The sequence below is a fragment of the Synchytrium microbalum genome, assembly GCF_006535985.1.
Source record: "Synchytrium microbalum strain JEL517 chromosome Unknown SmJEL517_scf0020, whole genome shotgun sequence".
NCBI lineage: Eukaryota > Fungi > Chytridiomycota > Chytridiomycetes > Synchytriales > Synchytriaceae > Synchytrium > Synchytrium microbalum.
The window spans coordinates 21566-36306 of record NW_022158369.1 but is presented as its reverse complement, the minus strand read 5'-3'; the positions used below and the strand labels follow the sequence as shown (position 1 = coordinate 36306).

Here is a 14741-nt window from a genome sequence, read left to right as displayed (position 1 = left end):
CCTGCACGTCGAAACCGGCTGCGTCAGTGAAAACCAAATTCCAACGTCCTCAGTAGTTCGTGAATTGATGGCTAGGCATACGGAATACCTCAATCAAGTTTCGTCTTCACAACTACAGCGAATTGTGAATCGATTGAGACTTGCTCAATGTGCTGCCGACACGACAACAATCGGATATCTCCCCCAAAAGCCTTCAGATCAACTCATGGGATCATTCCTTCTCTCGTCCATCAAGGAGCCTGTTGCAGTTTCACCAATTCCTGGTATCAAATCACTCCCAGCACTACCTCCTCTACCCACATTATCGCAACCATTGTCGTCCCTCCCACCAATAGGGAAGCTGATCCCTTCTCGCGTTGTGCCTTCCGCATCGCTTGTAGCGCCAATGGACCCCGTTCTCAAACCCACAGTTGCAGAAGCGGTGCCATCAGCCCAAATCATTCTACCAAAACCAGAGATACCCGTACCAAATGCCCAAATCACTCAACCGCAACCAGAGACACCAGCAACAAGTGACTTTTTTGACTCAACCCCTGTATCGGTAGCAAAGGAAGAACCAATGGTCGGCCACTTTGCTCAAGATGGACGGTTGCAAGTGGATGATTACGACGAAGAAGAGGACATTGTGTTTGACGAAGAAGTCGTGGAAGACATTCCAGAGGACGTGGTGGACGATCTAGACGAAAACAACGACGAAGACGACGAAGAGGACCAACAGCCTTCCAAGTTTGACAATCATTGGGTTAACGCCTTGTCTCGATCCCAACCAACAATAGCAAATTCTTCGGACGACGATCTATCATCAGACAGTCAGAAACGAGAAGATAGTGCTATTGCGGAGACTGAAACCGCCATTGTTGCAACTCACGAACAACGAGACAGTGCAGCCGTAGATACTGAGACCGCCAATATTGCCACGACCGAGACCGAAGAAGAAGTAGTGATACAACAACCAGCCGAACACAGCACACCTCGAACTTCAACAGTCTCCTTCAGCCCTCTTCCCACTCGGATCACCCTACCGAAAAACGCATCGTCGTCATCACTACCAGATATAAATGGCTCCAAACTGCCGATACTGACTGGCGGACGATCATCGTTAACGCGACACTCTAATAACAACTCGTTTGTGGGCTCTATGCCTTCCACACCAGGACGTATTTCCGTTGTCGAGGATCTGGATCCTATAGAAACTGGTGGTACCGGTAGAAACTCGTTCTACGACGCAAATGACGATTATAGTGACGATTTTGGTGCTGGAGATACCGCGTCTGATGCTTCGAACGTTTAAACACATCAAACACCATAGTCCACTGTAATGAACCCAAGTGTATTGACATTGCTGAAGAAATGTACGTAAACGATTAGTTAAAGCTCTTAAGTTTCAAGTGCGCCTAGAGAATATAGAAGAGGCAAATAGTTTCGAAATAGTTTTGGGGGGAGGTCTAACTCTAGTGGCATGGTATGAGCAGCAACACTATGAGTCACTATTGTTAATCGACGAACTGCGCGCATGAAAGGAAGAAAATATGACCATTATGCACTATCTTAAGATCTACATCATTTTTGCGATGATTGGACTGGGAAAGAGTACCTGAAAAACTCGGGTGCTGATTAAAGACCCGTGGTTTGCTTTGTGGGGAAGAGCTGAATGAAATTGTTTGACATGGGGCACGGGGCCCTATTTAGAACACGATGGAACACGAGGGGCTTCCTGCTTTCTACGCTTGCCAATCGGTGAAATTTTGTCGATGACTACTACAACACCATTCATTCGTTTTCATACCGCTCGCTTTTAATTGGTCGATACAAGCCACGGCTTTGCTTTTACAAGTGAATTCGAGATGCTTCGACTCATACTTTACGTCAGGGGATTTGACTCATTCTTCAACTATAAAAAGCTTGTCGCTCCACAACTGTTTCCTGCAATCCCAAAAACAGCTTTCAAAGAAAAAGCAAGCTACAACAACTGTGGGACTCAGCTCTAATCTACATCGATAATCCATTCCAACATGGTAGCTGACAACATTAAGATCTTGACTGATACAAACGAGCAGTATGCTGCCATCAGAATCGTGCAAGGTGAGGTCGAGACAGGACGCAAGGTCCTTATTGCTTGTGATGCTGAACAACCAACTTCGTAAGTGCCATGTAACTCCAAGGACGATGTCCTTCTGAAGCTTATTACTCACACGGTCATTTATTTACCTTCACAGTATGAAGACTCTGGACTGGGCTTTAACTCACTGTGTCCAAGCTGACGATAACGTATTCGTCGTGAGAGTCATGAGGGACAAGCCTCATATCTCTGAGGTCTTCACATCCTTCCATGCATACCAAGTAAGCTCGGCTGAATGCCCTGCCTTTTGTTGGAAGTTGTCCTTGTTGTTTCCAGTGACTTTGATACTCACCATGCCCAAATTTTACACTAGGACCAACAAGCTCGTGATGAAGCCCCCAAACTATTGGAAGTCGTTAGTAGTACGTTGGAGAAACTTGGCAAGAAGGCCAAGTCAATCTCGATAGTTTACCGAATGGGAGATGCTCGTGAATGCATTGAGGAAATTGTAAGTTTGGATAAGGCTTCTTTCTGAGGTCTACCGGTCTTCGTATAAAAGCATTGCTAACACACCACATCCTTTCAAACAGGCCAACAAGACCAAACCAGACTTGGTTGTCGTAGGATCTCACTCCCGAGTAAACCCCATCACGAAATCCTTCTTGGGATCCGTTGCTGCCTACTGTGTCGCCCATCTACACTATCCAGTCACCGTAGTTCGAGACGCCGATGCTAACAACTCTGAAACCTTCAAGCCATTGACTGAAGTCCCAATCTCCAAGCACTATAAGCCATCAAAGGAGGACATCAAGGCTCATTTAAACATGGCTATGCAAACTCCAACAGTTCTCTAGAGTGTGTTATAATAATCTGAATCATGCTTTTAATTGTCATGTATAATCTTTTGCCGTGAAATATAAAGTGTTTGTTGAAAGAAGTAACACCATTCGCGTTCAGTTGGGTTGCGTTGATGCGACCTGGCTACATTGCTTTGCATTCCTGAAGTAGAAATTTTTTCCTTGATTTGATCAGGTTTTCACAAAGCAACCGATTCTGGCAATAGGTTCTGAAAAGTTCACAATATTTTTGACGTATTTTGAGTTACTTTGGGGAGTGAATTGGCAGGGGTACACGGCAGGTGATACTGGCAAATTAGAACCATTTCAGGTATTATTGGCCGTTTTAAGTTTCTCAACACACTTGATGACGGGTTGGCGTCGAAGTTTACCAGCATCAACAAAACCCAGACATCATCACACGGACAAGGTGATGAATCCAGCTCCATTGAAAGCGCCCAACAGGATTGCATTCACGACGAAACAAGAAGCTCCCAAAGGTCCAACATTGAGCTTTATCATGATGTGGCTTGTGTAGGGGTGTTTTTTTTGGAGCTCCTCAAATGTCGAGTGATGCACGCAAAATAGCACATATTCAAGGGGGGGAAGGCTCTAGTATATATTCAATAGTCAAGTGAGTACATCATATAGTTACAAAAATCATTATAATACAGGAACGAAACAAGTCAAAACACCATCCAACCAAATTCAATTCAAAAGGTTCAGAGTTTTACAGTCTACGGCTCAATTGGTAACAAGGTGGTGTATAAAAGCACGCAGCCTTCAACATATTCCAGCTCAATTGCTTGGCGGAATTGTCAGAAACCTGTTCTCATCAGCACCTGTTGAATTGGTTGGATGAGAGAGAAGACATGTTGGTTGCCAAAGTTGACTATGCTGAAAAATTGTTTTGCTTCTGCCTAGCTTATTTTCATGTGTTATTAGCTATAGGAAGGCAGGATTTGCAGCAACTAGCTTCGTATATGGTGAATTGACAGACATTGAACGTGTTTTATTGGACGACCACGACGAAACAACTCAACGAGAATGTCTGCACGAATTGTACTGGCTACCTTGGCAATATCATTGACTTTGATTGTCCTTCTTCATATCACGCAACCGCTCTCATCATTGTCTGATGGAATTTTGGATTCTGATGCAACCTTAGCTATAGAATTGGACGAATTCCGGACTCTGCTAGATACAGGATATGAGCCCGACTATGATGATTTAATCGTATCCGTACTGGATCAGCAACGAACTGCTGCTGGTGCCTCAAACGCTGGCAAGAAGATGTCAAACATACAAACACACGACACTCCCAATACGAACGACGTGTTTAGGACTGCCAAGAATGAACGCCAACTACCTATAATTCCTCAGCAACTCAACTTGCAAACACTTTATGACCGGGATCACGATAATGTTAGATCACCACTCCTAATATCCATACAGAATCTGTCTCAAGAGTCTCCAGGGGACATATGGTCATCGCCCTTCCACTACTTTCCCGAACTGAATGCTTCATTCTCGCGTATTGTAGTCGATATATCAAACACCGAGTACATATCCAGGATAACCGTAAAGACACATCACAACATACCCATTATAATAGGTGGTGGAGGCCTTCTGCAACATTCACCGGAACTTGATCTCGTGTTACGACACTTGGTATCAAACAGCTCTCGATACGTGATAGGATGGGGTGTCGGCCACAACATGATATCTGGCGAGACAACAACACCATCGGACTCCATAAACCACGTCGGAAAGTATATAAACAACTTTAGACTACTAGGCTTACGAGACGACATACCAGACCACCGATGGGTGCCCGATGCTAGTTGCATGCACCCAGCATTCGACGCACACCGCAACGCTCACGTAGAATATAAACGAGTCGTATACCATGACTCGAATCGACCATGGAAGGACGATGATGGAACCATACCTGACGATGTCGCTACACTGTGGGATACAGAAATGGATTTTAGTAAGACGTTAAGCTTCTTGTCACAGGGACTTTACGTATTCACCACCTCGTATTATGGAATGTATTGGGCAACGCTGCTGAATAAGAAGGTTGTTGTCCAGGGTAATCACTCGACTGCCTTCTCGTCCTTTAAGTGGCCGGCTAGATCGTATAGTGGGAATGTTGAAGGGGATATGAGGGAATCTGTGCAATATCCGGAAGCCCTAGAGGAGGCCAGACACGCGAATTTGCATTTTGGCAGTGTTGTGAAGAGACTGCTGATGGAGGCCGTGGGAGAGTTGTAGTGTGAATAGTGGGGGAGTGGTAGTGTAAGAGAGTTGCAGTTTGAATAGTGGGAGGGTCAAAGTGTGACGAGCAGCCATCAGTAGTTTGCACTGCATATTTTTTGGTTTCAGAAAGATTCTATTTAATCACTTGTATTCTATGTCGTGTTCTACTGACTTTTTATGTGCATAAATAACATTGTATATCTTAATCATTAAGCAGAGTTTTGTTGTGCCTTCTTTCGTTCTTCCACGGCATCTGTGAGCTCCTTGTCACTCTTCTTACCCATGGTAGTCTTTAGAGGCACATGGTATAGTATGAGGGAAAAGATGAAGGATATACCTGTACGTCATTTCGTGACGGAAATTGGTGAGCGAGCCATTAAGTGACCCGAAAAAAGCTTTCGCACTTACCAGCAAATGCACAAGCGATAATCCAAACCAGTCTAAGAGCGTCACTGTACGCAGCAATGACCAAACCCTGGTCTCCCGCTGGTAGATTTTTAATCGCACCAATTGAATTCTGAGCTGTCTGGACTACAGACTCTGGTAAACCAGAAGCAATAATATTTGCTGGGAGGATGAAAAACAGGAGAAAATCAACAAAGAATGTTCATCACCACATAGCAGAAATCTTTGATATGTGAACTTACATCTTAGCTTATTGTTCAAAATCGCACCCATGATTGCGATTCCTACGGATCCTCCAACTATTCCAAACGAGAAAAAAGTTAATGCTAATCCTCCTTCATTCACACAAGGCAAACATGTTTACTTGATCTAAAGAACTGGAAACACGATGTCACAGCTCCAAGATGGGAATACGGAACATTTGCCTGACCGCACAGCATCACAGTGTTGATAACCAGTCCGAGACTGACACCGTTAAATAGCAATATTCCAATCTGTTCTCCACTTGACGTGTTCAAGTCAAAGAGAGCAATCAGACCTACAGCTATACAGCTCAATGCAGTGCCAATTCGTATTATCGGTACGTATATGCCAGTGGATGATATGTAGAATCCAACAAGGGTCTGGACGATGGATACGGGGAGCATCAAGGGGATCAGTTTCAGGCCGGAACTGGTGGCGGTTGACCCTTGCACCACCTCGAAGAAGATGGGGCAATAGTAGATGGTTCCGTACAATGCAATGCCTTGGCCGAAAGCTGAGTTTACGAGTTGGTGTGAGTATTCGTCTGATTTGCGGCAAACGTCTCAGCGTTATCTTACCTGCTCCCAAAACCCCGATAACGTTCCTATTCTTCCAAAAGTCTGGTGGCAATATCGGCATGGCGACCAATGTTTCGATATACAAGAATACAGGTACGACCACCACAACTGCGAGCAACAGGGGCACTAAAACTTGGTAGCTTGACCATGGGTATCGCGATCCACCGAAATTGAGTCCAAGTTGTAGCAAGAGACAAAACGAGAGCAAGAAGAAGCTTCCAATAAAGTCAACTCTCCTAAACTTTTGCATCATGTCGCCCTTTACTCTAGGCAAGTTTAAGAAGCTGACTACCATAAAGAAAGCCAAAGCACCAATCGGGACCTGGATCCAAAAGGCAAAGCGCCATCCCAACACAGGAGAGTCTGTGAAAACCTGATGAAAAGACCATCAATGAAAAAACAATGCGTTCTTGATTTTTTGCAGGGCTTACTCCGCCTAGCAAAGGTCCACTACAGTGAGAAAATGGATTAGTTCTAGTTCAAGGGAAATAGCCTCGATAAATGGTTTCTTACACAATCGACGAAACAGCCCAAACAGATCCCAAGATTCCTTGATATTTTCCACGTTCTCTCAACGGCAAAATGTCAACCAGCACGACCTGCGACATCCCTAAGAGTCCCGCACCCCCAATGCCCTGAAATCCTCTAGCCACAATCAATTGAATCATGTTTGGAGCCAAAGCACACCACACGGTGGAAAGTAAAAAGACTACAATCGCAAAGGCAATCATCGACCTTCTTCCAAAGATATCTGAGCATCTGCCATATAGAGGTTGGAAACCAGTTGTGGTAATCATGTATGCGGTTGCGACCCATGGGAGCAGTGAGACGTCCTGTAAATCCGATGCGATTACTGGCAGAGCTGTAGCAACAATCGTCATGTCCATCGATCCCAGCAATGTAGTTAAACATAAACCACCCTAAGACACGATTAGGTCAGTTTTAGGCATTACAAACATTTGAAGTGCGTTTGATCATGAGTAAAACAACACACAGGCAAAACGATCGTGGTTCATCTCCATGATGTTCGCAGAGGAGCTTTACATCACAGCCAGATCTCCACACGGGCAAACTTACAAACACTAGAGCCAATTGCGTCGGAGCTAGCTTGATACTCTGATCCTGGACATGGTTCTTGGGCCTGTTTGTCTGATCCTCGGTCTCATCCTCCACCAGAGGTGTTTCCTGCTCTGGATTCAGTTTACTATCAGGGAAGGCTTGGATACAAATACATTTAGATTCGATCTCGATATCAATGTGTTCTGCAACGTCGATCCACTTACTAGCATTGTTGGGATTTTCAGATTGCTCCAGTTTTAGAGTTTTGGAGCTTTCGTCTGTTGGCAAGAGAGGGATCTCGTTGGTACGCTCTTGATCCATTCTGTCTCTAGAGTCCGCTAGATCTAACGATTTCATTTCACGTTCTGCTGGCCTGATTCAATTATGTAGCTTTCACTTTCTTTGCTGACAAAAGCTGTGGGCGGATATTGTCGAGGTTTTCAAATCCAACAGTCTATGACGACAGTACCAAAGTACGGGCGTTTCTGCTGCGTGTCAATGTATGCTAACTGTTTCAATGTGAGAAACGCGCCGGAACTGCTTGCATCATCGAAAATCACGTCTTGAAACACTCTAAGCTGATAAAGTAATCTATTATAATATTTAGTGAGGAAAGAACCTAAAAATAAACACTATTATTGACATCTATAAATGAGGTGGTTCAAGCCTATATCTTCTGGGTCTAGCACTACCCGTAGTCGAATCCAATGCTGCACTACTAGGAGACACGATAACTTGAGCACTAGCACTACTGAAATTCTTATTACTAGGAGTAGATGGCTCAATCTTTGATGTTCTTTTGCTGTTGGTCTGTATGGAGAGTTTTCCAGGCGCCATTTCAGGCTTGTCGTCATTCTCCTTTTGTTTACGACTGCTGGTTCTGGTGTGGTTTCCATGGGATGTTGATGGTGTTGTTGCAGTGCTATCCTTCGGCAGTCTAGTCCAGAAGTAGACGATTGCGTTCAGGGCGCCGCTAAGAGGCATGAAGAGAGAGTGCAGAATGACTAATGGATATGGCGAGCTTCCTTCAAAGTAGAATACGAGATTATCTACTGTTGGAGATGTCCTAGTTTTGAGAGACCTGTGAGCTCCTTGGAATGCAAAGGAAGGATTTTCTTTTTTTGGATTTACCAGACGAGGCAATAACAAACCAAAACGACAACAGCACGATTCCTAAACCTCTGTATAGTCGTCTCCATATCGTCAGATCCCAACGAGTCATTCTCAGCGCTGACCATTTTCAGAGCTCCATACATGTATACTCCAAGAGTAATAAGATAACAGGCCCAAATCGGCCCATAAAAGGCTTCAACACGTAACATTGGATATGCGTCACCGATCCAGCACCACTGTATGGTATCGGCGTATATATCTGTGGGTCCAAATGAAAGTACTCCAACACTGGCAAGCAAGAGAACTATGGCTCCTCCAAACGGCAAGCCCCAATTTATGATATGATAATACTTTTGCAAGTGGGCGATTTCCGAGTCCGTCTTATGGTGAGCAACCTGTAATACTTGGTGCAAGGCGATTGTCACCATCCAGAACGCCGATGCGAGATATCCAAATTGTATGAGGAAGGCCTGGGCTACACAAAAGCCTGCTAGTCCAGTACCATAAGGAAGCCTTTTACAAAAATGGGGTTGTTAGTTGTGATGGCGAGATGCTCTTGAGCTGTATCAATGTTCACCTGCTAAGAACACTTCCAAGTGCACCGATCACATTCGCAATGCATAAATACATCACTAGCCGACTCAGCGGCGATCTCCATTCCTTGACAAAGTATAAGGCAAGAGGAACACTGCCTGCTGCAACCAACGAGACAGTTGATGTTGTTGTTCCTAATATCTCAGATACAAGGATCTGCGATGTAGAGAGCTGAGCGATCACAGACGCCATCTCGTTCAAACACCTCTTGCTACAAGTTCCAGTGGCGTTGTCAAGGGGGAATTGGTATTTCTGGAATGGACTAAATTTTTGTTTGGAGTTTTACTGCGTTAATGTGATTGGTGTTTGATTGGGTGCCTTTCGCCGGAAGGATTGGCGAAGGGTTGGTAATCCGGCAGGACTGGATGCCACCAAGACCTTTAAGATCTATGCATAGACATTGGATCAGATATGCGTGTCACATGGAAAACCTGAAAGCAAACATACCCAAAATACTCGATGATAAATTGAGAGGTCGACAATAATATAGTTCCAAGCAATGCACCAGCAAAAGCACACATTGATACTTCAAACAAGGCACGATTCCGTCCTCCACGAGCAGCCGATAGCCATTTGAAGGAGCCGGGCAAAAGCTCGTAAAATGACATTGCAGACATTATGCCGGCTACGAAAGCTAGAATACTATTCACTGATGTCTCATCCTGCATTGAGAGGCCCACACTTTTCAACATTACTATCACTAAATCCATAAGGATTGTGTTTAGTTTGTGGTTTTTGTCTGTTGATGAAATATGTCAGTCTTTTACCCAAAACTCCAAGCGGTTCAAACAAGCCATTCCTAACAATCAAAAGCGAGCGAAAATCAATCGGCATCAATTTCAATATTAGCAGAGCCTGAAAAACAGTCAGCCAAACCCACCCAAAGCAAAGCAACAAAACCTTCATGGGCGAGTTTGTCGCCGCGAATATCGTAACACTTAGCACCATCCCTTCGGGAATATTATGTACCATAATAGCAATACACATGCTGAGCCCCAAACTCATATCACTGCTCGTAGCTAACGCGACAGATATCCCTTCAGGCAGATTATGTACTGCCATTGTGAAAAACACCATCATAGCCATCCGAACGACACTGCGTGGTGGCTTATTCGTTGATGGCCTTTTGATACGGAAAGTGTGAATCAGTTGTGGTGCGATTCTCATCACAGAAAACTACTTGATACTCACGAAGCAGGCAGCTGCTCATGGCGTTTCGTCGACGCGACCAGACTGACGATATCGGATTCATCAGCCTCAGGAACCAGCTTCTCAATGATGAGCATCATAATAAGTCCAATCGCGAACCAAAAGAATGCGCTGGGCCAGCCCAAATTAGGTATTGATTCGAAAAACAAGAGTTCAGACGACAACAGCTAACGGGTGAAGTTGGTCAACATTGGATATTTAAAAAAAGATCGATTAAATAGTAAACGATGTGTACCAGCATAATTCCAGCTGACATGGCTTGTAGTCTTCCAAATAATCGATTCTCCAGCGCTCCCGATGGTTTGCTGTTTTTGGGCAGCAGAAGCAACGAGACGGCTCCGCCCAGAAAGGTACCTGTTCCGGCTATAAAGCTTAACAACAGTGGGTACAAAAGGCTACCATCTGACATCCTGGTTCTTCTTTGGCTCTATGTACTGGGTTTGTGTGTATTGCTTGTGATGGAGTACGAGAACGGACGCAAAACACAAACAAGACATGAAATAGTGAAGAATGCTATCATAATCATTGTGCAGAAAATCCATTTTAGAGCATTGCGACAATCTATAATGATATATGTGACTATAATTTACTACAATCCAACATCTGTATGTTCTAATGCGTTTGTACTATATGTAAGTAGAAGCCTTCTCGTTCTGCTCTCTGCCCTCCTTGACAGCCTCACAAGCCTCCTTAACCAACCTGCCAACATTCTCCATCTCATTTTCCGACATATTGCCATCACCATACAACTGCGAATTCCTATACCAAAGTCCCAGCAATTTCGCCAGATTCATGTAATGAAAATTCCCCCATCGTTCAGGATGCTGTACTTCTATATGTGCTGTACCGAGTCTAGCATATGTCATATACACTTGCGTGGCCCCGTGAGCAGCAATAGTCACATCGTATGATCCAAATGTCTGGATTTGTTTGATTATATCGAGTTGCGAGAAATCAACCATGTCGATTGTCGTGTTGGGATCTAGTTCGGTGCGTAGTTTGGCGACGAAATCTCGTTCATTGCTGATTTTACGACGTATCGATTTGCCTGCATAGTCTCGTCGTGAGACTAGGAGGACTCGTATTTGATCGGATGAGTGTTGTTTCCGTATTTCGAGAGGCGCAAGGTTGAGCGAGTCCAACACGAATCGTGAGAAGGACTGACGCAAAACGATGAGTTGAGTTACGATTGTTGTAGAACGGACAAAAAAGGACAACTCACTTGGAATAAATGATGACTACACGGTGTGTTGGCACCCACAGAATTACTATACGGTGTCGCACCACCTCTAACTCCAACCACAAGCTTCTTTACACACAATCGACGTATACCAGGCTTGGCTAGCTTCAGATCATACAAGCTCAAAGCCGGCTTTGCTGAAAATACTCCATTCCATAACGGTAAGGCAGGACCATCCGGTTGACGATCATCTAGAAACACGACCTGAGTATTTCGTTTGTATAGTTTCAAGACTTGGTATGCAAGATGTGCCATTATCAAGTCCTCATCTACCCAACAATAAAAATGTCAGAAACGTTGTTGGGCGTTGCGTTGACCACAAGCCAGGGAAGCCCCGGCTATTCGCGATCTATGAGTCTTTTCGACATTCCAGGCACACTTAAACAACACAAAGCCGAAAAGATAATACTTACGAATATGGAACACATTCGATGAATCCCATCTCTGATGCATATACATGACCTGATCTCCGAAATCAGCATCACAGCTGGCCTCATCCGTAACATCAAACGCATCACTCAGCCACTCCTTTGTAAACCCATCTTTGACATCACACGATACACCTACTACAGCTCCCTTGGCACCAATTATAGGTACAGGGTTTGTCGTTATGTTGTGAGATGGCAGTGTCAGTTTGTCGAGATCTACAATGACATTTTCTCCTTGACAGATTGGTTGCAGTATTCCATTGACAGTATATTCGTAGCATCGCAATGAGGAGGAGCGTTTGGTCTTGTCGATTGTTGGAGTGCATATTGGCTTCACGTTGGCTCGCCAACTGTTCACAATGTCTGGGTAACAAACGTCGTCGTCATCTACAGGAGTGGCATCGAGCAGGTGCTGAGATCCATGCTCTGAGGCCCGTATATCTGACTCGAATTCAGTCGGGACTGGTATTTGTCGTGAGGATCGAGGTTCGTTGTTTGGCGCAACAACCTTTGGGTAGATAATCAGCCCTAGAGTGACGAATACTATGAGAATCAAGACATTGCTAACTACACGAGATCTCTTCATCCGAATCGGGGAGCCCGCCCTGTAGGACATCTAAGGTTATACGCCTCTTGCGTCTTGGCGTCGCAACGTTGTGGTGAGTTGCAGATGAAGGGCAGAGCCCAACGCACAGATTAGTTTCGCCATAAGAAACCTCGTCTCATCGACCACATAGACGCTTTTCGAATTTACGATGCTCGGAACTGTGGCAGTCCTAGAGAAAAACTGGTCTTTCTTTTAATCCAACTACTAAAACAATGGCCTCAATGGTTCTTTGTCCTTTTTCTGAGTTGACGACGTGTCACGGCAGGCTTGACGACGTGTCAGGCTCTAAATGCCTCCTGCCTGACAAATCCAACCATCGTTAGCTTTCAACATTTGAGTGAATTAAAATATGTGCCTGAATTTGTCAGGGTCTGACACGTACCCCTCTGCGCTTACGTTTCTGTCAAACTCTCAAACCCCTTGAAACCAAAACATTGGCATTCTCAACCAAATCCTTAGTTCATTTCCCAGACACACCCCTCACAACTATGTGGAACTACGACCAACTCCCGTCGCTGACTGGCAAAAATATCATCATCACTGGCGCCTGTAAGTTTGTTAAACAATAGTAATGCTTGTGGCTTTGTCTCCAACTCTTTCGCCTCCCACTAGCTGCTGGCCTTGGACTCGCCTCTGCCATCGAGCTGGCCACGAAGGGCGCAACTATCTTCCTATGTGTTCGCTCGCAAGCCCGTGGAGATGAAGCCTTACAAAAGATTCGGGCCGCAACGGATAAGGGTGTTCTCGAGTTGGCAATTTTTGATCAAGCCGACTTGAAGAGTGTAAGTTGCATCTTTCTGTTTCCTTGTCTTGTCCTTCTCGAGGGAAGCAACATCTTGCAACCCTCCTTGGTTTTGGTGTCGCCAAGAAGCCTCGTTTGTCTCTTATATTTCCAACTTTTTAGATTGAAACTTTTGCAATCAGCTTCAAAGCTCGAGGCATCCCTCTCGACGTGTTGCTCTGTAATGCCGGCATTGCTCTAGTACCCTTCGAGTTAATAGAAGGTGTAGAACGTCACTTATTTATCAACCACATCAGGTAAGGAAACGACGCCTTTTCCAACAAGAAAGGAAACCCTGGCTTCATTGCCTGACCACTTCTTTATCTACACATCTAGCCATATGTATCTGGTCTACTTGCTCGCCCCGCTTTTAAAATCCACTCCCAAGAGCCGTCTCGTTATGGTATCAGCCCGGGCAATCGACGTTCTCAGGAAGGTCCCAGTCTGGGAAACAGACAACACCGAGGCTAGCAAATACTCGCCGATCTTTGCCTATGCACATTCCAAACTGGCCAACATTGCCTTTGCCAATGCCATGCAAGAGAAGCTGGGTGCAGGGGTATTCGTCAACTCTATCGACCCGGGTCCGGTTGTCACTAACATCTTGGCCGGGGTTGCAAAGGGATGGCTCTCCGTCGCCACGCACTTAGCCACAGCCCTCCTTGGAGTTAGTGCTCGGGATGGTGCCGTTAATCAGGTCTACTGCTCTGCTGCTACGGAAATAGAGACTCTCAATGTGCATGCCACATACTTTGTAAGTTCGGTGATGGGTCATGAGGGGCATTGTCGTTTTAGAGGTCAAGCTCTCTCCTTAAGACTTAAGACGCTTTAAGTTAAATGTCGCCTGTTTTTGTTTCTTGTAGACCGGCCGACTTAAAGCTAAGGCAGTCAAACTGGCAAATGATCCTAAACTGATAGACTCACTCTTCAACTACTCTGAGGCCGTTATCAAACGAGTCACTGGCGCGGAGCTACCAACATTTTAATCCATCAACGTCTCTCACTTTATCCTCAGTATATTACCTGTTTAAATCAATAAAACTTTGAATCAGTCAATTCTACGCGTCGTCAGCCTCAGTTGCAATGAGATTGATGATGGTTTGACTGCCGAACAAATTCCAATCAAGGTACACTATCAGCCCCAGACAAAAGAAGAAAGATTGTCTGATCGAGACCATGGACTATCCTTAAAACTTACGTTACACGGTATACTATCAGCCCTGGAAAAAAAGACTGGTCTATTTTCACTCGGACTACTAAACCTGTAGCCTCAAACTGAAGGATCTTTGTCCCTATTCTGAGTTGACGACGTGTCAGGCACGCAAGG

The 14741-nt window shown here is 44.9% G+C and overlaps 3 protein-coding genes across 3 annotated transcripts; 1 reads left to right on the top strand and 2 right to left on the bottom strand.

Moving 5' to 3' along the window:
• Positions 1-5366: 5366 nt before the first annotated feature.
• SmJEL517_g03600 (uncharacterized protein) lies at positions 5367-7763 on the bottom strand (the record flags this gene model as incomplete). Its single annotated transcript, XM_031169528.1, has 9 exons — positions 5367-5494; positions 5566-5724; positions 5805-5861; positions 5927-6319; positions 6384-6705; positions 6815-6833; positions 6897-7303; positions 7461-7600; positions 7667-7763. The coding sequence occupies 9 exons, from the start codon at positions 7761-7763 to the stop codon at positions 5367-5369; spliced, it is 1722 nt and encodes a 573-aa protein (XP_031024418.1).
• Positions 7764-10984: 3221 nt separating this feature from the next.
• Positions 10985-12642, bottom strand: SmJEL517_g03599 (uncharacterized protein; the record flags this gene model as incomplete). Its single annotated transcript, XM_031169527.1, has 3 exons — positions 10985-11518; positions 11581-11867; positions 12012-12642. 3 exons carry the CDS (start codon positions 12640-12642, stop codon positions 10985-10987), a joined length of 1452 nt encoding a protein of 483 aa, XP_031024485.1.
• Positions 12643-13121: 479 nt separating this feature from the next.
• On the top strand, positions 13122-14400 carry SmJEL517_g03598 (uncharacterized protein; the record flags this gene model as incomplete). Its single annotated transcript, XM_031169526.1, has 5 exons — positions 13122-13182; positions 13246-13415; positions 13538-13671; positions 13751-14168; positions 14278-14400. The coding sequence occupies 5 exons, from the start codon at positions 13122-13124 to the stop codon at positions 14398-14400; spliced, it is 906 nt and encodes a 301-aa protein (XP_031024484.1).
• Between the last annotated feature and the right edge of the window lie 341 nt (positions 14401-14741).